At 44.6% G+C, this 23,880-nt stretch overlaps 1 protein-coding gene across 1 annotated transcript in view; it reads right to left on the bottom strand.

Moving 5' to 3' along the window:
- Positions 1-22,535, bottom strand: part of WDR88 (WD repeat domain 88) — a 45,370-nt gene extending 22,835 nt beyond the window's left edge. The window contains exons 1-5 of the mRNA XM_061140530.1: positions 22,209-22,535; positions 11,788-11,898; positions 6,122-6,210; positions 4,793-4,856; positions 556-694 (exon numbers count right to left, since the gene is read on the bottom strand). Coding sequence (XP_060996513.1) covers positions 556-694; positions 4,793-4,856; positions 6,122-6,210; positions 11,788-11,898; positions 22,209-22,535 — 730 coding nt within the window. The remainder of the gene's footprint in view (positions 1-555; positions 695-4,792; positions 4,857-6,121; positions 6,211-11,787; positions 11,899-22,208) is intronic.
- Positions 22,536-23,880: the final 1,345 nt, after the last annotated feature.

Here is a 23,880-nt window from a genome sequence, read left to right as displayed (position 1 = left end):
ATCGAACCTGGGTCTCCTACAGTGCAGGCTGACTACCATCTGAGCCACCAGGCAAGCCAAACTTGGGTCTTCACTCAATAAAAGATGGGCTTTAAATGTCCATGTGAGGCTGGAGCAGAACAATGTTTCATTTATTATAAGCATGAGACTGAGTGGAAAAGCCTTAACCAGTCTTGATTTTAATTGCCCATGTTTTTATCCATCAGGGCTTTCCTGATAGCTTAATTGGTAAAGAATCCACCTGCAATGCGGGAGACCTGGGTTCGATCCCTAGGTTGGGAAGATCCCCTGGAGAAGGGAAAGGTTACCCACACCAGTATTCTGGCCTGGAGAACTTGGGTTCTACCCACTCCAGTATTCTGGCCTGGGTCACAAAGAGTCGGACATGACTGAGCGGCTTTCACTTCACTTTTATCCATCAATGTCCCATCCTTAATGACATGGTTCACAGTATTGCTGATTTACCAAATAAAACAATAAAGTCACTGTCATTCAAGTGACAAGTGGCTGTTATCATAACAGAAAGAACAAAGCAGGGAGCCTACACAAACTCACCTTTGATATGGGACACGGTGGTGGAGTCTTTCGCGTCTATTATAAAGATTCCATGATCCACATCCAAGCCCAAGACCACGTATTTACCATCAGGGGATAACTTAGCGGAGACTATGAAGGTTTCATGACCGAGCTTCCACTGAAATAGGGCAAACAATCAAAAGGTTTTTCTCTCTAGCCCAGTGATCCAGCAGGACTTTCTGAAATATTCTATCTATGCACTGTTCAATATGCCAGCCACTGGCCACATGTGGCCACTGAGTTCTTGTAATAGACTAGTGCAAACAAGGAACTGAATGTTTATTTAGTTTTCATGAATTAATTTCTAATTAATACATGTAATTAATGTGTGTCCAGAAGAGATGAACAAGGATAGGGGGCACCTAACAGAACTGGCAGCAAGGTCCTAGTAATGGCCAACCTGACTCTTGTTCGGTTTGGTAAACAAGTCTGCCTGAGGACAAGACTCTACAGTCCCAGCCCCCCAGGACAGAGAGCTACTCAACATTCTAGGAAAGGAAAATCTCTCTGTATGTTATAAATTATGGTATTGCTGTTGTGAAGCTTTTAAAATATGCTCCCCAATTCTTTGGCAGTCCTCTCTCCACAAAAGTGAAAGTCACTCAGTCATGTCTGACTCTTTGCGACCCCACGGAGTGCAGCCCAGCCGGCTGCTCTGTCCATGGAATTCTCCAGGCAAGAACAGTAGAGTGGGTGGCCATTACCTTATCCAGAGGAATCTTCCCGTTCCAGGGATCAAACCTGGGACTCTGGGAAAGTAGGCAGGCTCTTTACCATCTGAGCCACCAGGGAAGCCCCAGGGTGGAGACTAATTACCTGCCCCAAGGGTGTGGGCTCAATGCAGTGAGTTACTTCTTTGGATACAATGTAACAAAAGTGATAGTCTGTGAAGGTCACAACAGAAACCAGGGCTTTCTCCAGAGAAAACATACAGAGGGCCAACAGGCACATGCAAAAATGTTCCACACCACTAATCATTAGAGGAATGCAAATCAAAACTGCAATGAGCTACCACCTCACACCAGGCAGAATGGTCATCATCAAAAAGTCTACGAATAATAAATGCTAGAGAGGGTGTGGAGAAAAGGGACCCCTCCTACACTGTGGGTGGGAATATAATTTGGTGCAGCCACTACAGAGAACAGTATGGAGTTTCCTTAAAAGACTAAAACTAGAGCTACCCTATAATCCAGCAATCCCACTCCTGGGCATATATCCGGAAAAGATGAAAATTCTAATTCAAAAAGATGTATGTGGGGCTCCCCTGGTGATCCAGTGGTTAAGAACCCACCTTCCAATGCAAGGGATGTCGTTTTGATCCCTGGTCGAGGAACTTAAGACCCCACAAGCCACAGAGCAACTAAGCTTGCACACCGCAACTACCAAGCCCACATGCTCTGGGGCCTGTGTACCACGAGGAAAGATCCTGCATGACACAACAAGGATGCTGCATGCTGCAACTAAGACCCGACACAGCCAAATAAATAAATAACAAAAAGATACATGCACCCCAATGATCACAGCAGAACTATCTACAATAGTTGTGACAAGAACACAACTAAATGCTCACTGATAGACGAAGAGATTTAAAAAAAGATATGGTACGTATATAAAATGAAATACTACTCAGCCACAAAAAGAATGAATCATTGCCATTTGCAGCAATATGGATGGACCTAGAGATTACTGATATCATACCTAAGTGAAATAAGTCAGACAGAGAAAGACAAATATCATATGATATCATTTCTTGTGGAATCTTAACAAAATGATACAAAAGAACTTATTTACAAAACTGAAATAGACTCGCAGACATAGAAAACAAGCTTATGTTTACCAAAGGGGAAAGTGGGGGTGGGCTAATATAATGGAAAAGAATCTGAAAAAGAATATATGTGTTTATATTCATAAGTATACACATTTATAATGTACACATATATACACACACATGCACACAAACACACATCTGAATCACTTTGCCACATACCTGAAACACTGTAAACCAGCTATAACCTCAAAAATTAAAAAAAAAAGAAGGAAACCAGGGTTTCCTCCTGCCATCTCTTAAGTCACTTGCTCTGAGGGAGTAAATCGCCATGTCCTGGGGACACTCAAGCAGCCCTGAGGAGAGACTTGGGTGCAGAGAAACTGGGGGCTCCTGCCAACAGCCATCTTGGAAGGAGACCCTCAGCCTCTGTAAGCCTTCAGAAGACTGTGGCCCCAGAGGACATCCTAACCGTGGCCTCGCAAGAAACCTAAGCCAGAACCACTGGCTAACCTGCTTCAATAGTTTTGTCACGAAACTCTGCAAGGACTTCCATGGTGGTCCAGTGGTTGACAGTCCGCCTGCTAGGGCAGGGAACACAGGTTCAGTCCCTGGATTGGGAAAACCCACATGCTGAGGGGCAACTAAGCCCCTGTACCACAGTGACTGAGCCTGTGCCCTAGAGCCTGTGCTCTGCAACAAGAGAAGCCACCACAATAGAGGCCCACACACCACAACTAGAAGGCAGCCCCGCTCGCTGCGACTAGAGAGAGCTCATGTGCAGCAAGGAAGACCCAGTGTGGCCAAAATACGCTAATTATTTTAGAAAAGAGAAACTCTGCGCGGCAATAAATGCTTGCTGTTTGAAAATAAGTTTCGGAATAGTTTGTCAAGCATCAGTGGATCACTAACTCAGCCCTATAGATGGCAAGTGGCATGGACGTTCTGTGCAACAAAAATAATCAAAGTACTAAAACAAGTTTACCGAAGAGAAGGGAAGGGACTCCTCAGGTGGTCGAGGGGCTAAGACTTCTCACTCTCAATGCAGGCGGCCTGAGTTTGATCCCTGGTCAGGGAACTAGAGCCCGCATGCCACAACTAAAGATTCCACATGCTGCAGCTAAGACCTGGGGCAGCCAAATAAATACACAAAATTTTTTTTTTCAAGTGAACACATTCTGGGGAGTTTTTAAAAATGAAGAGAAGGAAAAACATCTCAAAAAGAAAAAGAGGCTAGAGCCAAGAGCAGGATGTTTATGTGAGATGAAATAAGCATTTGGGGAAATGCTAAAAGTCAGGAGTAATCAATGATCGTATATAATGACACTCTGTTGTCAGCAGAACATGTCATGTTGTCATGCCCGTGTTCATATGTAATGTGTGTGTGGGAAAAGAGACACCAGGATGTTAACTGTAACACTATTTTTTTACACTTGGCTTCTCTTTCTGAAAATGTTTCACAACGAAAATAAATTGATCTTTGCACTAAAAAGAAAATTTTTCTTTTTTTAAGGAGAGAACAGAGGGGAAAGGGAGAAGAGAGGTGACGAGAAGCTGCCCAGGGGAGGTGGGCGGGAAGGGCAGCAGGGATGGGGCAGGAAACCCTGCGGAGCGCCTGAGCAGGCTCAGGGCTGCCTGGACACCAGGCAGGAGACAGAGGGATCCTGGGCCCATTTGGATGGATGGATGGATGGATGGATGGATGGATGGATGGACGGTGGCCCCTTCTCAGATGGAGAACAGACTGGGAACCAGTGGTCTTGTACTTTGGCCACACGGCCTTCACCCCATGGCCTCAGCTCTACTTCCCGCCCCCATCAAAAGCCAACATCCCACCGGGGAGGGTCTCTTTTCCCACACAGTTCTCTCAGTCTGTAATGCCACCCTCCCTACCCTCTGCCCCCACCTATACTTCTTCCCTTATACCCATCCTCCCCATCCCTGAAGCAGAGCCCTCCTCTGCCCGCTTCAGATAGCTTCCCTTCTCTGAAGCCTACCATCCATCATGTTGGGTCCCTGAGAAAATTTCCCTTTCCCAGAACACTGGCTACTCTTCCCAATCCATGACCGGCTCAAGGCCACCTAAGGCCCAGCAAAGAACCTGTGTTGTAGGCCGGGAAGGAGAGGGTGAGATGAACCAAGGGAGCAGTATTAACATATATATATATATGCTACCATGTGTAAAACAAAAGCTAGCAGGAAACTGCCGTGTAGCACAGAGATCTCAGCTCGGTGCTCTGTGATGACCTAGGGGAGTGTGATGTGATGGGCGGGGGCGGTGGGAGGAAGGCTCAAGAGGGAAGGGATATATGCTTACATAGAGCTGATTCACATCATTGTACAGCAGAAATGAACGCAACATTGTAAAGCAATTATACTCAAATTAAAAAATTAAAGAAAAAAACAGAAGACCCGTGCTGTGACATCTTCACCAGGGCAGAACATACATACCAGCAGCTTGCCTGTTTCAAGGTCCCAGGCCCTCACCGTTTTGTCATAAGATGTTGCAATGATTCTGGAAAGAAAATGACAAGGGTTTTAACGACTCAGACTATTCCGCCTATGGTTTCTAAGAAAGATCAAATATTTAACAGAAATTTTCTACAGTTTAGGACCAAGATCGCAAAAAAAAAATACTTGAATCTTTCTAAAGATATTTCATGAGGCCCCTGGAGAACTGGGGGTTCTCAGTGAAAACAGAGAGATCCTAACACAGAAGGAACCGGGACACCATTCTCTTCCTTAATCCTTTAACCAGCCAACCAAATACGTCTTTTTCTATCCGGGGCATTAAACGTATCATTTTTTCTGTTCTGTAATTGACTTCTTTTAGAAGGATAGCTACAACTCACAAGGATCAATCACTTCTTCCACTGATTTCACATCTTTTTTTTTTTTTTAAACAGGAAAAGACTGTCATGGCTCATTTCATTCTGAATGTTTTCTTGTACATTTACAATATTGGGCTGACTAAAGAGTTCATGCAGATTTTCCCATAAGATGTTATGGAAAAGCCCTAATGAATTTTTTGGCCAACCCAATAATATAAGTGTAACTTTGTCTTCTTACATGGAATGTTTCAGTGAGAACGTGTCCTCTATATGAGATAAATTCCTATGAAGCTTACCCTGGAGTAGGAAATGACAACCCACTCCAGTATTCTTGCCTGGAAAAAGAGGAGCCTGGCAGGCTACAGTCCGTGGGGTACAAAGGGTCAGTCATGACTGAGTGAATAAGCATACACATGAAGCTTAAATTCCCCATGCGTTTTCACTAATAGATTAATTTTGTAGTTGCTGCTCAGGGTAAAAGCAAATCCATTTTAAAGCAAATCTCCTTTTAAAGGCTCGTCTCACATCTGTGTGAAGCGTGAACGCAAATGCACCCCAGGGTGGCCTCCCAAACAGGCTCTCCCCAGGTGACAGCTCAGGCTGGCTTCCTGGGCCCCGGTTCCCCCCTGTGACATGAGGGCCTGCACTAAATCGCTAGTGAACCTTGCAGCTGCCCCGGTCCACAGGCGTGACTGCGGGAAAGAAGCTCCATGAAGAACATTCAGACTGGCTTCAGTCACAGTACATTTCGTCTTTTTGGCATTTAAAATTTTCAGAGTCATCACATCTACTTGGTTCTCACAGCAAAAGATGGAAACCATGAGCCCAACATATGGGCGTGTAAGGTCGGGTGTTTGCTGAAAAGACAGTGAGGGGTCCCTGGCGTGCTGTGTGCGGGCCTGCCCTTCCCTCTCACCTTCCTGACCAGAGTCAAATGAGGGCAAGTCACCTTCTGCTGTCAGCCGTGACGCTGCATTCTAAAACAGGACCTTCAGGCACCGGCTCAAATTCCCGAACGATGGATCCATCCATAGCATCCTCGGATCAGCAGGAGAGAGCGGAAGAGGGTCAGAGGTCACTCAAGTGTCAACCGAAGCAGTGAGCTGAGTTCAGCATCAAGCCTGAGCGTGTCTGAGTACCCACGGTCCTATGACTCTTCCCCCAGCTCAGAAGAGTGAAAAGACTTCCCCACCACTCCCAGAGCAAGAAGGCCATCGTCACCATCCACGGCATCCCCAGGAAACTCCTCCTCCATCCCACAGTGGCCCATGGAAACGGGCCACTCTGAAGGCAAAGCTGCAAACAGGTAATATTCTCGTTCTCGCCTGGCCAAAGAGGCTTCACAGAATCGAGCAAGATCTTTCAAGAACTTTCTAAAAATTCCCACCATTTGACACAGCAATTCTATTTTGGGGTGGGGGGGTGGGGGGCGTGGGGACAGTCTTCCCTAAGGAAACAATCTAAACTGTGGTCAAAGACTTGTGCACGAAAAAGGATCATCAACAAACTTATGGTTGCCGGGGGGGAAGAATGGGGGGAAGAGATAGTTAAGGAGTTTGGGATGAATATGTACACACTGCTCTATTTAAGATGGATAACTAACAAGGTCCTATTGTAGAGCACAGGGAACTCCGCTCAGTGTCATGTGGCAGCCTGGATGGGAGGCGAGTTTGGGGGAGAATGGATACATGTATGTTATGTGTATGGCTGACTCCCTTTGCTATCCACCTGAAACCATCACAACATTGTTAATTGACTAAACTCCAAAAGAAAAGTTTAATGAAAAAGGTTCGTCATGTGTTATAGAGGACAGACAGCAAACTCACCGGGAGCAGTCTATGTCCACCTAAAGGGGGCAGTTAAAACAAACTCTAAGACATGCAACAGTGGGATCCAGGCAACTCTTATCACACTGAAGGGAGATAACTAGAGAATGTGATGAGGACAAGGGAGGGTAATAACTGGCAATATGATGGGGACAATGAGGGTACCAAAGTGAAAGGTGCTTGAGTGACAGAAATATAAATGTTTTCAATAAATGCAGACACTTCCCTGACGGGCCAGTGGTTAAGATTTCGCCTTCCAGTACGCGGGGTGTGGGTTCAATCCCTGGTCAGGGAGCTACGATCCCACAGGCATCGTGGCCAAAAAACCAAAACAAAAACAACAGTGTAACAAACCCAATAAAGGCTTTAAAAATGGTCCACATCAAAAAAATCTTTGAAAAAAAAAAATGTGTCCACAACTTTTCAGGATAAGCTGAGGTGGAAAGTCCCCTGGAAACAAATGCTATTAGCAAGACAATGAATTTCTAGAAAGACCCTGCATTGTTTTGTGAAATTATGGCGCCCAGTTGGGAGAGCTTTTGGCCTGACCAGACCAGGCCTGGGACAATTCTCCCTGATATGTAGAGACCAATTCACATTAAGACCACAAGCCTGCTGGGAGGCAAAGGGCTCTGTGTCAGGGGTCCCCAGGACCACCCTCACGATTGATGATTCTCCAGGATTCATAGGACTCAGAATATAGGCATGCTCACAGCTAAGATTTACAGCAGCCAAAGGACACAAAGCAAAATCAGCAAAGGGAAGGGCACTTGGGGCGAGGTCCAGGGAAAACCAGGCACTGCTTCCAAGAGTCTCTCCCTAGTAGCATGGAAACATATGCACTACTCTATGTAAAATAGATAGCCAATGGGAATTAGCCGTGTGACTCAGAGAACTCAAACAGGGGCTCTGTAACAACCTAGAGGGGTGGGAAGGGGTGGGAGGTGGGAGGGAGGTTCAAGAGGGAGGAGACATATGTATACCTATGGCTGATTCGTGCTGATCAACGGCCAACGCAATATTGTAAAGCAAGTATCCTTCAATTAAAAATAAATAAATTTTGAAAAAGACAGAGTCTCTCCCTGTGGGTAGCATGGGATGTGCTTAATTCCTTCAGCAGCCAGTCGTAACAACACATGTCAGGTGCTGTCTTCCAGGGAGGTGCACCTGCGCCTCGGGACCCAGATTTTTCCTGGGGTCTGGTCACACAGGCATCACCCATGTGGTCTGCACAGTCTAGACACAGCGAGTCCCCTGGATCACTTAGGGAAAGATTCATATGACTGTAGGACACTGTTTACACTGTAGGACACTGTCCTACAGTGAAGTTCACAGATGCCAGCCAAGGCCAGCCTTGTCAGTGGGTCTTTTCCACACAGATCCAGTCCCAGCAGCCTCAGGCCACCTGTGCAAACTCTTTTCCACACAGATCTAGTCCCTCAACCCCTGCTCCATGAGACTCTAAACAGCTGGGTCCTTAATCAAAGCCCCCTGGCAGGAAGAGATCCCAAAGAGGAACTCATGGGGGCAGGACACATCCAGGCTGGAGGCTCAGCTCATGAGCCTCATGACTTGGGAAGAAATGACTGGCTCTGATGACCTGTGATCCAGCCTCCTTGGATGGTGTGTTACTCTAGAAAAAAAAATATGTGTCTGGGGGCTTCCCTTGTGGCTCAGCTGGTAAAGAATCTGCCTGCAATGCAGGAGACCTGGGTTCGATCCCTGGGTTGGGAAGATCCCTGGAGAAGGGAATGGCTACCCACTCCAGTATTCCGGCCTGGAGAATTCCATAGACTGTATAGTCCATGCGGCTGCCAAAAAAATGTGTCCGGGAACTAAAAAAAAAAAAAAGATCACTGTGGGTCCTGAGGATGAGGCCCCTTGCAGTTTGTGGCCTTAGCCCTGGGCCAGCTAAGGGCAGCGCCCCAGCTAAGGGCAGCGCCAGAACAGAATGAGGTCTATGGGGCTGCACAGGTTCAGTGCTCGATAGTGCCACCATATGGCCAAGAGGGGAAATAGCAATCACGGACTGATAACCCACTTGGAAAGCGAGCACTGCCATGAATTACTTGGCAGGAGAGACACAGAGCCAGATGCTGCCACTGAATTCCAAAGACAGTGGAAATGTCTATGTTTTGTACTGAATGTTTCTTGAAATAACTGGGCCATTGGTTAGGGGTATGGGAAAACCAATAGAGACAGTTACCCCTTCACTTGGCGTTTGGGACCAGGAACTCTTTCTGTGGATTCAGATAATTTAAGATTGGTTGGACTTTGAATGAAGGGTGAGAAAGTGGTTCTAATAAAGGAGGTGAGACCATATTTGTAGCCCAAGTTTACTGTTGTTATATAAACAGTTTTACTGTGTGGTCTCAATTTCATAAATATGTGTATACATGTTCAAACAAGAAAAAGAAACTACACTCCAACCTTTTCACGGCAGTTTACTCATGGTTCACGGAATGATTTTTTTCTTTGTGTTTTTATGTTTTGTGGTGATAAAGCCTTCTTACCTCCACAATATGAGAAAGACTAGCAAAGTGTTTTTTTCTATAATGACTGAAAAGAGATGTACCATACTAGAGGATGATTGGGCATAAGATAAGGATAATTTTTTCCCCTACTTCTTCATACATTGATGAACTTTCTAAATTATTCACAATGATCTTCAGTTAGGAGAAAGGGAGCTTTTTCAAAGCTTAAGCCAGGGGACTTCCCTGGTGGATCAGTGGTTAAGACTCCACACCCCCAATGCATAGGGCCCAGGTTTGATCACTGGTCAGGGAACTAGATCCCACATGCTGCAACTAAAACCCGGTGCAGGCAAATAAATAAAGAAATAAAAGGCTAAGCCAGATGTTTGGGTTTGTGGTGGGTTTGAGAGGAGAAACAGTGATGAGAGTGGGGGAGGGAAGAGAGAGGCAAGGAGACTTTTTCCAAAGATACCTCGATGGAGAAGGCGATGCTCATGGTAATGATTTGTCACCCCCTGAGGGAGGGCTCACCCAAGAACTGTAACTGGGGCAGGGAGAGCCACACGAGGAGCCAGGAGCAGAGACAAAGATGGAGAAAAGAGAGCCAGGAGGAGCAAAGAGGACCCGTTGGAGGGGCAGCCAAGGCAGGGAGACCAGAGAACTGGGTGATTTGCAACTAGGCGTGAAGCTATGAAGGAGGGCAGGGGGTGGAGAGGGAGCAACGGGAGAAGGGAGCACAAGGTGGTAAGGCTGTGAGCAAGTCAGGTATGGAGGGAGTGTGGACAGGTTGAGGTGACTGCATCCTGGAAGGAGCATGGAGTAGGCAGGAAGCAAGGGCAGGGGGGCTGCTGTGGGGAGTCAGGGAGGTCTTGATGGATGGTCCCTAATACTGGGACAACAAGAAAAAAACAGGCAGACATCCCCTTAGAGAGAGAGAAACCCTTTGGCCAAAATAGAAACCCCTGTGAGTCTTCCCATTGACTCAAAAGGTGAGAAGAACATGAAAACAATCTGAAGATGGTAAAGCAAAATGCACACTTAGAAAGTCACCAACCTCCCTCCCCATAGGTGATGACAATCAGCAGAAACCCCCTTGCCTCTAGGCCTTCTCAGTCATCCTAGAGGACTAAGAAAGGGCCTAGGGTTTCCAGAGGAACCAGTGGCTTTCCCAACAAGAAGATCATGGGGCTGGGTGGAGGGGGTGGTGGATAATGGCCACAGAAGAGAAGGGAGTGGATGTCTGTAGGGACCTGGAATAGGCCAGGCAGGCCCTGGAGTAGCCCCAGCTCTCAGCTGCTCCTGAGGAGCCTGGGGAAATTCAGGGAGGCCCAGGAGGTCATGTAATCATCCAGGGTCAAACATCTGGTAGGTCCCTAATGTGGGGCTTGAACTATCTGGATAGCTTCCAAACCCTTCTGGTTAGTCTTCCTGGCTTAGTACCCACCAAGACCCAGAAGATGTTCCTCTGAGGGGATCTGGAAGGTGAGGAGATATCCTCTACCTAGTTGCCCAAACTGGAACCCAGGAATCAGCCTTAACTCACTCCATCCTGTCCCCCTCCTTCTCCTGAAGCCAGAGGAGATAGCAAAACTCAGAACTGACTGTCCTCCCCAGTGGGCCCAGCCTCACCACACAGTCATCTGTGGAATGGCCCCCAATGATCATTGCCATCTCCCAGCCCTGATACCTCCTCATCTTCTCCTGACTGACCAGCAGTACACCCAAGCAGGCCCACCAGGGTCTGCTGGCGATGCCCTGCAGGCTTTGAAAGAGTGCATAGTGGCCACCTCTCTATAACCTCGTCTGTCCATCACACCCCTGTTCCTGGCCCCTGCTCCCTGCATTTTACAGCACTGACCTATTCTCTGGCCTGCCTCTCCCAGTCGCCCTTCATGGACAGGTCCCAGGTTTGGCCACTTTTCTGTCCTCTTGTTATCGCCCAGGCCTGCACATACCATCTCTGTGGATGGAACTGAATATTCCAAGTGAGAAGGAGACCCAGAGAGATGACACAGCTCAGAGACCCTCAGGCACAGCCTCCAGCAAAAGCTGGCGAGCTCCCGGACCAGTGGTCTCCGCCCCTGCTCCCAGTCTCCAAGTCAGCAGGCTGACAGCAGCCAGACTAACTTCATCTCTCCAGTGACTTAACACCAGAGTGAGGCCTCACTTTGCTGCTGCTTCTTGTACTTTGTTCAGAAAGGCTTCTCCAAATCTTTGGGATCCTTGAATGTCTGGGAACTTAGTACTGGGGAAATCTCATAAGAGGTGACATAAGCTTACAGGATGTTTTGGCTCCACCTAACACGGCCACCTACCCACAGCTTCACGGTGCAGTCATAGGAGCCGCTGAGGACCTTAGTGTCATCCACACAGAAGTTACAGGAAGTCACAATGTGCTCGTGCCCCCTCATAATTTTAAATGGGATCTGAAAAAAAGGATAGACTGAATGAGTTCAGAAGGTTGCAGAATACCAGATCAATATTTTTTTAAACCAATAGCATTCCTATACACTTGCAGTGAACAATACAGAAAAAATTAAGAAAAAATTGCATTTACAAAAGCATCAAAGTAGGAATAAATTTAATTTAAAAAGTGTAAAAATTATACACTGAAAATTACAAAACATTGTTAAGAGAAATTTTAAGACTTAAATAAATGGAAAAGCATCCTATGTTCATGGATTAGCAGACTGACTGTTCTTATGAAAATACCCTCCAAAGTGTTTATATTAATATATTTATTTATTTATTTATCATTTATTCAACATCACCCTTCTGGCAGACTTCTCTTCTGAAATTGACAAGCTGATCCTACAATTTATAAACAAACTCAAGGGAAGCAGAAGACCCAAAACAATCTTGAAAAGGAACAAACATAGGGGACTCACAGTTTCCAATTCCAAAACAGTGTTCAAAATACACAAAGAGACAGTAATCAAGACTGTCTTGTAGTACTGGCATAAAGATAGACATACGGATGGACGTACTAGCGCTGAGAATCCAGAAATAAGCACTCATATTTCTGGTCACTTGATTTTCAACAAGGGTGCCAAGATAAATAAAAGGGGAAAGAAAAATCTTTTCAACAAGCTGTGCTGGAACAAGTGAATATCCACATGCAAAAGAGTGAAGCTGGACACTTACCTCATACCATAGACAAAAATTAACTCAAAATGGATCAAGACCTCAATGTGAGTGCTAACATTATGAAACTCTTAGAAGAAAACATGGGTGTAAATCTTTGTGGATCTGCAGTGATCTCTCAGATATGACAATGAAAGCACAAGTAGCAGCAATGACCACAATGATAAACTGGACGTTATCAAAACTAAAACTTTTGTGCCTCAAATGACACCATCAAGAAAATAGAAAACAATAAACAAAAAGAAAAAAATTTTCAAAGGAAAGTAAAAAACAACTCACACAATGGAAGAAAATATTTGCACGTCATATATCAGATTAGGGATTTGTATATGGAATACATAAAGCACTCTTAAAACTCAACAAGAAGGAGACAAACAATAGAAATTAAAAATAGGCAAAATATTTGAATAGGCATTTCTCCAAAACAGGTATGTAAATTATCTATAAACACATGGAACTATGCTCAACATCATAAGCCATTAGGGAAAAGTAAACCAAAACCATATTGAGCTAAGAGAATAAATCCTAAGAGTTCTCATCACAAGGAAAATATTTTTAATCTATTTCTTTAATGTTGTATCTATATGAGATGATGGATGTTCACTAAACTTTTTATGGTAATCACTTCATGATGTATGTAAGTCAAAACATTATGCTGTATACCTTAAGCTTATGCAGTGCTGTATATCAATTATACCTCAATAAAACTGGGTTAGGTACATTCAGTTACAGTACCTAAATATAAAAAAAAACAGAACAAACCAACCAAACAAACATATTGAGGACTTTCCTGGTGGTCCAGTGATAAAGAATTCACCTGCCAATGCAGGGGACGCAAGTTCAATTTCCAGCCTGGGAAGATTCCACGTGCTGGGGGGCAACTAAACTGGCGCACCACCACTGCTCAGCCTGCCCTGCGGAGCCTGCGAGCTGCAACTACCAAGCATATGTGCTGCAACTACTGAAGCCCGCGGGCCCTAGAGCCCATGCTCTGCACTAAGAGAAGCCACCACAGTGAAAAGCCGGCACACAGCTAGAGAGTAGCCCATGCACAGCAACGAAGACCCAGCACAGCCAAAAATAAACAAATAAAAATTACAGGGCTGCTATATAGATCAATCTACTAAAAAACAACCCATTATATGCATCTGCCACAAACATCTAAAAAATAAATTAAAAAGAAACATAGTGAGATACCACTTCATACCTAGAACAATGTCTATAATCAAAGAAATCAGATAATAACAAGAATTGATAAGAATGTGGAGAAATCAGAACTCTCATATGTGGCTAGTGTGATGTAAAATCGTGAAGCCACTTTGGAAAATAGTTCAGCCATTCCTCAAAAATGTAAACACATGTGTTAACTTATGATGCAGTAACTTTACTCCTAGACTTGTACCTAAGAAAAATGAAACCATATGTCCAAACTTTAACATGGGCCTTCATAGCCATGTAATTCATAATACCGAAACTTGGAAACACCACACACCCATGGTCAACTAATCTTCAACAAAGAAGGCAAGAATATATGATGGGGAAAAAACATTCTCTTCAGCAAGTAGTGTTGGGAAAGTTGTACAGTTGCATGTAACTCAATGAAATTAGACCACTGCTTCACACCATACACAAAAACAAACTCAAAATAGCTTGAAGACTTCAATATAAGACATGACACCATAAAACTCCTAGAAGAAAATGGGCAAAACATTCTCTGACATAAATAGTATCAATGTTTTTCTTAGATCAATCTCCCAAGTAAAAAGAAAAAGCAAAAATAAACAAATAGGACCAAATCAAGCTTATAAACTTTTGCACAGCCAAGAAAACCATTAAAAAAGGAAAAAGTAAAAAAAAATTAAAAAATTAAAAAAAAAAGGAAAAGGTAACCTATGGAATAGGATAAAATATTTTAAAATGATGCAACTGACAAGGACTTAATTTCCAAAGTATACAAACAATTGTATACAATTCCAATTGTATACAAGTTGTATACAATTCATACAACTCAAAACAAGCAAACAAAAAAATGAGCAGAAGATCTAAATAGATATTTTTCCAAAGAAGACATCTGGGTGGCCAATAGGCACATGAAAAGATGCTCAACATCACTAATTATTCAGTTCAGTTCAGTTCACTCACTCAGTCATGTCCAACTCTTTGCAACCCCATGGACTGCAGCACGCCAGGCCTCCCTGTCCATCACCAACTCCCAGAGTTTACTCAGACTCATGTCCATTGAGTCTGTGATGCCATCCAACCATCTCATCCTCTGTCGTCCCCTTCTCCTTCTGCCTTCAATCTTTCCCAGCATCAGGGTCTTTTCAAATGAGTCAATTCTTAGCATCAGGTGGCCAAAGTACTGGAGTTTCAGCTTCAACATCAGTCTTTCCAATGAATATTCAGGACTGATTTCCTTTAGGATGGACTAATTATTAGAGAAATGCAAACCAAAACTAGAATGAGGTATCACCTCATATCAGTCAGAAAGGTCATCCTCAAAAAGTCTACAAATAATAAATGCTGGAGAGGATGTGGAGAAAAAAGGGAATCCTCCTCCACTGTTGATAGGAATGTAAGTTGGTACAGCCACTATGGAAAATGGTATGGTGGTTTTAAAAAAAAAAAACAACTAAAAATAGAGTTGCCATATGACCCAGCAATCCCATTCCTGAGCACATATTAAAAAAAGAGGAATACTCTGTCTTGAAATGATACATGCACCCCAATGTTCATAGCAGCATTATTTACAATAACTAAGGCGTGAAAGCAACTTACATGTTCATCAACAGATGAATGGAAAAAGAAGATATGGTACAAATATACAGTGGAATATTACTCAGCCATAAAAATGAATGATTTAATGCCATTTGCAGCAACATGCATGAACCTAGATATTATCAGACTGAGTGAAGTAAGTCAAAGGACAAATATATGATATCACTTATATGTGAAATATTGAAAAAAATGATACAAATGAACCTATTTATGAAACAGAAACAGACTCACAGACATAGAAAACAAACTTACGGTTATCAAAGATGAAAGGGAGGATAGGGGAAAATTAGGAGTTTGGGATTAGAAGATACATACTATTATATACAAAATAAACAGCAAGGACCTATTACAATAGCACAGGGAACTATATTCAATATCTTGTAATAAACTATGGTGAAAAATAATCTGAAAAAGAATATATACATACAGAATACATATATTCTGAATATATGTATTTTGAATCACTTTGCTCTACATCAGAAACTAACACAACATTGTAAATCAACTACACTTCTATTTTTTAACAATTGAAAAGAAAAATTGGAAACAATTCAAATGTCCATCCACTGATGAATGAATAAATAAAATGAGGTATATCCATACAACAGAATATTACTATGCAATAAAAAGGAAATGAAGGACTTCTTTCTTCTGATCTGCTATGTGAAAAGCTTGGAAGTCCCCACTCCGTCCTCACAACAAGGAAAGAACCGAACTGAAAAATCTCTTAGATCCATAAGGGAAGTGAGGTCACAAGCCAAATGGCTGTCCCCCAAACTGGAAAGATAGGGAGGCAAATACAAAGAATTCCAAGTTACCAGAGCAGAAATTCAGGAGCAGCAACTTCCGTGGGAACCACTGCCAGGATAGGGAGACCTGAACTATAATTGAGCAATTGCTGGAGGCTCAGGTGTGGATAACTCTGAGAGTTAAAACTCCAAAGGGGAATTCAGTTATGGATCTACAAAAAAAATCCACAATTTTGTGAGTGTTACCTCCAGGAGCAGTCCTAATCCTCACAGTGAAAATAGGAGAAAAATCCCCTTGTGCTTCCAGCAGGGAAAAGGAACCATTTTGAATATGCCACAGCATCCTGCTCTTCTTAAGCTCTGCCCTCAGGAGACACTAACCAGAGTCTAACCTGCTCAGATTTTATCAGAAACCAACTGACCAGGGGAAAGAGAAGTACCCAACCCTAGCAAGCTCTAGCCACCCTATACCATGTAAAAGTGAAGGGTGGGGGTTTCAGACTAAAAAGCACATGTGAAGTTAACAATCCAGAGGCACAGGTTCATTAAAAGACAGAAACCTGATCATAGGGCTAAAGAATGCTTCTCTGTACCCTACACCTAACAATCACTTACTAAAGGCTGGTTGATAGCAGTTCATTTTGCCTACTAAATCATGTCTGGCTATCAAGAAAAAATGACAAGAAACACTAAGAGGCAGAAAACACAGTTTCAAGAGAGAGCACGAATATAACATCAGTACCAGACTCAGATGTGGCAGGGATGTTGGAATTATCAGACCAGGAATTTAAAACAACTCTGATGATATGCTAAGGGCTTAATGAATAAAGTAGACAGTTATGCAAGGACACATGGGTAATGTTAGCAAAGAGATGAAAATTCTAAGAAAGAATCAAAAAGAAATGCTACAGATCAAAAACACCATAACAGAAATGATGAATATCTTTGATAGGCTTATTATTAGACTACACTTGGCTGAGGAAAGAATCTCTGAGCTTGAGAATATCTCAATAAAAACTTTCAAAACTGAAAAGCAAACAGGAAAAAGACCAGAAAAAAAGAAAAACCAGAACAGACCATCCAAGAACTGTGGAACAACTACAGGAGGTATAACATATACATAACAAGAATACCAGAAGAAGAGAGAAAGGAAAAGGGAAATATCTGAAAAAATAATTATTTAGAATTTCCCCCAAATTAATTTCAAACACTAAAGCATAGGTCCAGGAAGCTCAGAGAACACAAAACCGGATAAATACAAAAAAATAAAAACCTACTCCTACAATATAAACCTACAGAATATCAAAGATAAAAAACCCCCAAAGAGGGATTTCTCTGATGGTTCAGTGCCTAAGACTCCATGCTCCCAATGCAGGGAGCCCAGGTGTGATCCCTGGTCAGGGAACTAGATCCCAAATGTCACAGCTAAGAGTTTGCATGCTTCAACTCTGAGAGAAGGGAATGTCTACCCACTCCAGTATTCTTGCCTGGAGAATTCCAGGGACAGCGAGGCCACGGATTGCTAAAGTCCACGGATTGCAAAGAGTCAGACATGACTGAGCGACTAACACTTTCTCTTTTTCATGCTTCAACTAAAGATTCCACATGCCACAATGAAGATTAAAGATCCCATGTGCCACAACTAAGACCCAGCAAAATAAATAAAGATAAATATATTTTTTTAAAGCCTGAAAGAAGTCAGAGGAAAAAGACACTTTACCTATTGAGGAGCAAAGATAAGCCTGACACCCAGCTTATCCTCAGAAGCCATGCAAGTAACAAGAGACAGAAATATTTTAAGTAGTGAGAGAAAAAACGTACCAACCTAGAAATTTGTATCCTGCAAAATTACCCTTCAAAAGTGAAGGCAAAATAAAGACTTTCCAGACAAACAAAAATTGAGGAAACTTGTTACCAGTAGATCTACCTTGCAAGAAAGGTTAAACGTTCTTTTAAGACAAGGAAAATTATATAGATCAGAAACTCAGATCTATATAAAGAAAGGAAGAGTGTGTGTGTGTATGTGTGTGTGTGCACGTGCGTGCTCATCTTTGTATGATTGCCTCTATGTTTTTCCCAGCAAAAAGTTCACATATATCCTGGCTTCTCCCTTACCTCTTTGGAGCAGTCCTTCAGAGTTTTCTGAGAAATCATCTCCCATGCTATAGTCCTTAGTAAGCTCCAGGAATAAAACTGAACTGGTAACTCTTACGTCGTGCATTTTTTTCTAAGTTGACAGTGCGGAGTTGTGGGGACCTGGGAGGAGGGATTCGAGGCTCAGCTGCCAGGCAGTGTCCGCACAAATGCAGAAAATACGGATGGGGAAGACCAGGTTGGGGTGAGGCAAATTCAGCCCGAGGTTCAGGGATGAGGGGAGGCGGGCATGTAGGGGAGGGGAGCGGTTTCGGGGTTGTGGAAAACACGCTGGTGTGCGGATGTGAGGAATGAGAGGGCCTTTCCCCTCTAGGTAGCTGGGAGAAGTGGGACAGGAACTGGGCCTCCAGGAGACTAGCTAAGAGGTCGGGGCTGGGCCGCCAGGGGGCACAGCCAAGCTGAGCCAGGCTGCGGGCGTGAGGCCCGGCCGGCAGGCGCGGGGCGGGTCAGGGGGCTGGGCCTGGAGCCCAGGGAGCCCCAGCCGTGGCAGAGTGCGGTCCGGGGAGGACCCGATCTGTGCTTTTCTCGACGCTCCGCAGCCAAAGCCCGCACGTTAAGCCGGTGACCCCCACCCTCAGCTCCCTTCTCTGCAGCTGCCTCCGCCTCTAGACAAAACTCTCCTTTTTCTCATAACAAAAACAGAACTTTGGTATTGGGAAAACATCTACCCGCTTCTGGACCTTTCTGGGCAGAGTTCTTCTGGGGTTTATTACGGAGAGGGATGGAGGAGGAAATGGCAACCCACTCCAATATTCTTGCCTGGAGAATCCCACGGACAGAGGAGCCTGGCCAGCTACACTCCATAGGGTCTCAAAGAGTTGAGTTTCAGGCCAGCTTTTTAACTCTCCTCTTTCACCTTCATCAGGAGGCTATGTGTAGCATCCCACAAATATGTTCTACAAGTTTGCCTGCCTGCCTCTCTGGCCGGGACTTGGTCACTGTTCTGCAGGGCACTGGGAATCCAAGAGCAAAGACCTCAGCCCAGGAGTGTGTGATGGGCTCCTACTCTAAGGAATCAGGGTGGGAGATGGGCGAGGCCACCGCACGGGCGGTACCTGATGTCAGGTCACTGCCAGACCAGCTGATCAGGGCTCTAGATGGAGCGCAGGGGGAGACCACCCCCACCGCGCCCCCATCCACCAGGAGAAGCAAGGAGGACATGGCAGTTGGACTGTCTGGAAGGTCAGCAAATCAGAGGGAAGACGAGAACAGAGAAATGAGCTCGAGCCAAAATGGCTTGGAAGATTATGGTCAGATCTTCCAACTTCATCTTAAATGAGCCAAGGAGAGGTTTAGAGTCAATTCTTTTTAAAGTGTGTGACACATCTGTGTGTGAGTGTGCATTATTTAAAGGCCAGAATGAAGCATTAGCACTGAGAATGTTCTTTAGCAAATCATCTCAGGAGAGTTGGATGAAATCGTCCAAAACATTCTTGTATCCTGCACCTTCGTTTCAAAAGATGATTTGTAATATTTTCACTGAGCTACACAGCCACATTAACCTTGCTGTATAAACACCTCCAAAGTGTACTGTTTTCAGTCACTGTGCCCATCTATTTTTCCTGAACTGCTTTATCTTACTCCAGTTCTTAATTAGGACTTTTTTGTTGCTGCAAGAGTACTCCCTTGAGTAACTATGTCTTCAAAAAGATGCATCCTTTCTGAGTTTTTGCAACTCTAAAAAAAAATGTCTTTTTGTTGGCTTTATCAAAGACAGCAGTTTGGCCAGGCAGAGAATATTAATATTTAGGTCACAAAGTTTCCTCCCAGAGCTTTATATAACTTCTCAACTTCTGTTAACTTAATGGATCATAAAATCCTGCAGTCAAAAAAATTTTAAGCCACCTGAATATGCAGGCACCCAAGACTAGTTAAATCCATCAGGGGGCAACCAGTCAATGGAATACTCTCCAAAAAAAAGAACAAGGGGATACATGTATATGTATGGCTGAGTCCTTCAGTGTTCACCTGACTCTATCACAAAATTGTTAATCAGCTATCAGTTCAGTTCAGTCACTCAGTTGTTCCCGACTCTTTGCGACCCCATGGACTGCAGCACCCCAGACCTCCCTGTCCATCACTAACTCCTGGAGTTTACTCAAATTCATGTCCATCAAGTCGGTGATGCCATCCAACCATCTCATCCTCTGTCGTCCCCTTCTCTTCCCGCCCTCATTCTTTCCCAGCATCAGGGTCTTTTCAAATGAGTCAGTTCTTCGTATCAGGTGGCCAAAGTATTGGGGTTTCATCTTCATCATCAGTCCTTCCAACGAATATTCAGGGTTGATTTCCTTTAGGATGAACTGGTTGGATCTCCTTGCTGTCCAAGGGACTCTCAAGAATCTTCTCCAACACCACAGTTCAAAAGCATCAATTCTTCGGTGCTCAGCTTTCTTTATAGTCCAACTCTCTAATCAGCTATACCCCAATACAAAATAAAAGGTTTTTTAAAAAAAAAAAAAAAGAACAGGGAAGCTGTTTATTAATACAGAGAGAAAATTTTTTAAACCAATTGCAGAAGAGGTCTAAGGTATCCTTCCATTTACGTTAAAACAAAAAAGGGAAGGATCAGAATACACTTGTGGGCATGTGCATAAAATACCTCTTTAAGGATACAGAAGGAACTAGAAACATTTGTTGTCTCTGTAGAGGGAAAAGGGGTAGTTGGGGAGGCAGGGGTGCTACTGAGACTGCTAGTTGAAAAAAAAATCAAACAAAACACTTTTCATATCTATTGAATTTGATCTTGGGGATATTCTATGGACAACAGAAGTTAAACACAACTCCTATGACCTTCTCTAATTTTACTTAAAAATCAGAATAACTATCACAAATAAGTTAAACAAAGCAAGAGTACATCCTGTGCTTTCTCTTCAAGCAGACTTCCCCATGGAGGTCCCAATGCACCCTTGCAGGGGTGCTGACTAAGGCAGTCAGCCACTCAACAGATCCAACTGTGGACTTTGCTCCAAGATCCTGACAGTTGCAGAAACCTCCATCTCAATTTGATCCCAGGCTTTTCCATCTGTCTGGGGACAGCCTTGCTCCTGTTCATGCAGTTCAGGCATTGGCCCCCCTGTAGCTTATATGTCCCTCCAATCTTGCATTGAACTTCACCATCTCTTTCCACATGAGCACTCCATTCTTTCTTCACCCCAGAGACATTTCCTTATTTCCTTCTCTATTTTCCCCACCTGACCCCCACCCCACCTTCAACACCTCTTATATATGTAGGGTTGACCAGAAAGTTCCTTTAGCTTTTTCTGTAACTTTTTATGGAAAAACCCAAACAAACTTTCTGGCCAACCCAATGTATTGACTTTTCTGCATCTCCCCTGCATTCCTCCTTACTTTTCTCTCATATTTATTGTTCCTTTATACTTTTTCTCAGAGAATCCCATGTGCTTGTTTCAGTTCTCTGATCTGATTTTTAAAACCTCCGAGGAGGATTTTGGCTTTGAAAATCCTCTTTTTCACCCCCAAGAATTCTCCCTGTTCTGTTCACAGATTATTTCCTCTTCCCAGTCAACAGCCTTCTTTTCTAGCAATGCATTGTCTCTCAACTATCACTTAGAATACACGGTCGTGTTGTTGGGTTTTTATTCCTGTATTTTATTGTTATTTTCTGTTGCTTCTAGTGCTGTTTCATGGGTGACGGGGCTCCTTCAGTCCTCCGAGGGCATGCACTTGGGAGTGTCCCGTGGGGACATTTGAGGGGCTCAGGCAGTCCCACAGGGTCTGGGTCGAGTCGGGTCCTCTTCCCAGGACGGTTTCCTGAGCTCTCTCGCCTCTCCTCCAGCTGCCGCACTGCAGGCGCCTGGTCTCTAGGTCCCCTTCCGCTCTTGCGCTCTTGCGCTCTCACCCACGATTGGGAGCAAGCCACAGCCCCTCCCCTTGGGGGCGGTCCTTACCTTGGAGAGGGGCTCCTGGTCACCCCATGACACCTTCTGGGCCATCCAGGGCATCCAAAGAGTATCGGGCGGTGGCGATTCATCGCCTATGGCTAGGGGGTTAAGCGTGGGCAGCAGCCGGCCGCGCCGCGCCTGCAAGAGCGATAGCCTGAAGCGGCCACAGGCCCTGACCACGTCTACCCACCAGGGCAGATTGCTGGGCCGGCGATTCGTAACGTCGCGGACGTGGAGCAAGGAGAGCGGCAAGTTGCTTTCCTGGGGCGTCTCCGTCCCATCCTTGCTGGGGGTTTTTGAGGAGCCGGGGGTGCCCGGGGACTGGGAGGCCATCTCGGAGCCCGGCCTGGCCGTGAACGGTGGCGCCACGCGCCCCTGCCCCCACCTTGGGACCCACGCGCCCTGCCTGAGCCCGGCGAGCTCACTGCCTCCTCTCGCCCCGCGGCATGCTTACTCCCAGGAAAATGGGCTTCGAGCGTCTGGGCGCAAGAGGAATGAGGCCAAATGTATGAAACCGCTTGTAGGGGCTCCTGGCCAACCCACTTCATGTTAACACAACAGAGAAATGACCCATAAGTTATAGAATGTACCCTGGATTAATGAAGACGCAGCTGGTAGGGGTGGGTACACACACTATATAAGGGCATGAAGGAAGCATCTGTCATAATGCTAGTGAAAAACCAAAGAACAAAATGTCACTACTCGTCCTGGAACAGACTCAGTGCTAGAAAATGACTGTAAAATTAGAACAAAAGAGCAAGGGTTATCATCTCTGGGGTGTAGAAGAAGTGCCTTTCTTCTTTCCTTTTTTACAACTGTTCTGATCATTCTATGATGTTACTTTGATAATGGAAAAAAAACCTCTTCACTCTACTTTTTCATTTCTTAAAAAATATTTAGTTGGCTAGTTTTGGCTGCATCAGGTCTTAGTTGCCTCACAGTAGTGGGATCTTAGTTCCCTGACCAGGGATCAAACCCATGTCCCCTGCATTGGAAGGCAGATTCTCAACCACTGGACTAGGAGGGAAGTACCCCCTTCTCTGTTCTCTTTTAAGTTTGTTTTGTTGTGTTTTTAACATGGACCATTATTTTAAAGTCTTTATTGAATTTGTTACAATACTGCTTTTTCTTTATAATGTTTTCTGGTCATGAGGCATGTGGGATTTTGGCTCCCTGCCCAGGAATCAAACCCACACCCCCTTACATTGGAAGGCTAAGTCTTAACCACTGGATGGCCAGGGAAGTCCCCTGCACGCTCCTTTTCCCAAAGTCTCATCAGGGCAGATGAGACGGCCTCAGAGCAGGGACCTAGGGCTACAGTGAAAACACCTGGAGCCTGTGTGATCCCAGATGTGGGCACACACTCTTCCACTCTTGGTCCCAGTGCCTTCCTCAGATACTTCGGTGGCTTCTTCCTCAAGAGGCTGAGGCCGCCTGCCCGGATCCTGGGGCTGTGCTGCCCACTGGGCTCCTGGCTCCCAGCACCACCCATGGGAGGAAAGGAACCACACCCCCCAGGAAAACAACAAGAATGGGAAAGCGACCACCCCGCTCCCATACGATTCCTTAAGTAAGTCAGACTGTCCTTATCTGAACCTAGCTTTCTTTACCACAAAACCAGAGAAAAGCCTTCACTTTTCATTTCTTTTTTAAAAGTTTCAGGGAATGAAAAATCAAG

Source organism: Dama dama, chromosome 4 (genome assembly GCF_033118175.1).
Source record: "Dama dama isolate Ldn47 chromosome 4, ASM3311817v1, whole genome shotgun sequence".
In the NCBI taxonomy this organism is placed as follows: Eukaryota; Metazoa; Chordata; class Mammalia; order Artiodactyla; family Cervidae; genus Dama; species Dama dama.
This window is presented reverse-complemented; position numbering and strand designations above follow the sequence as displayed.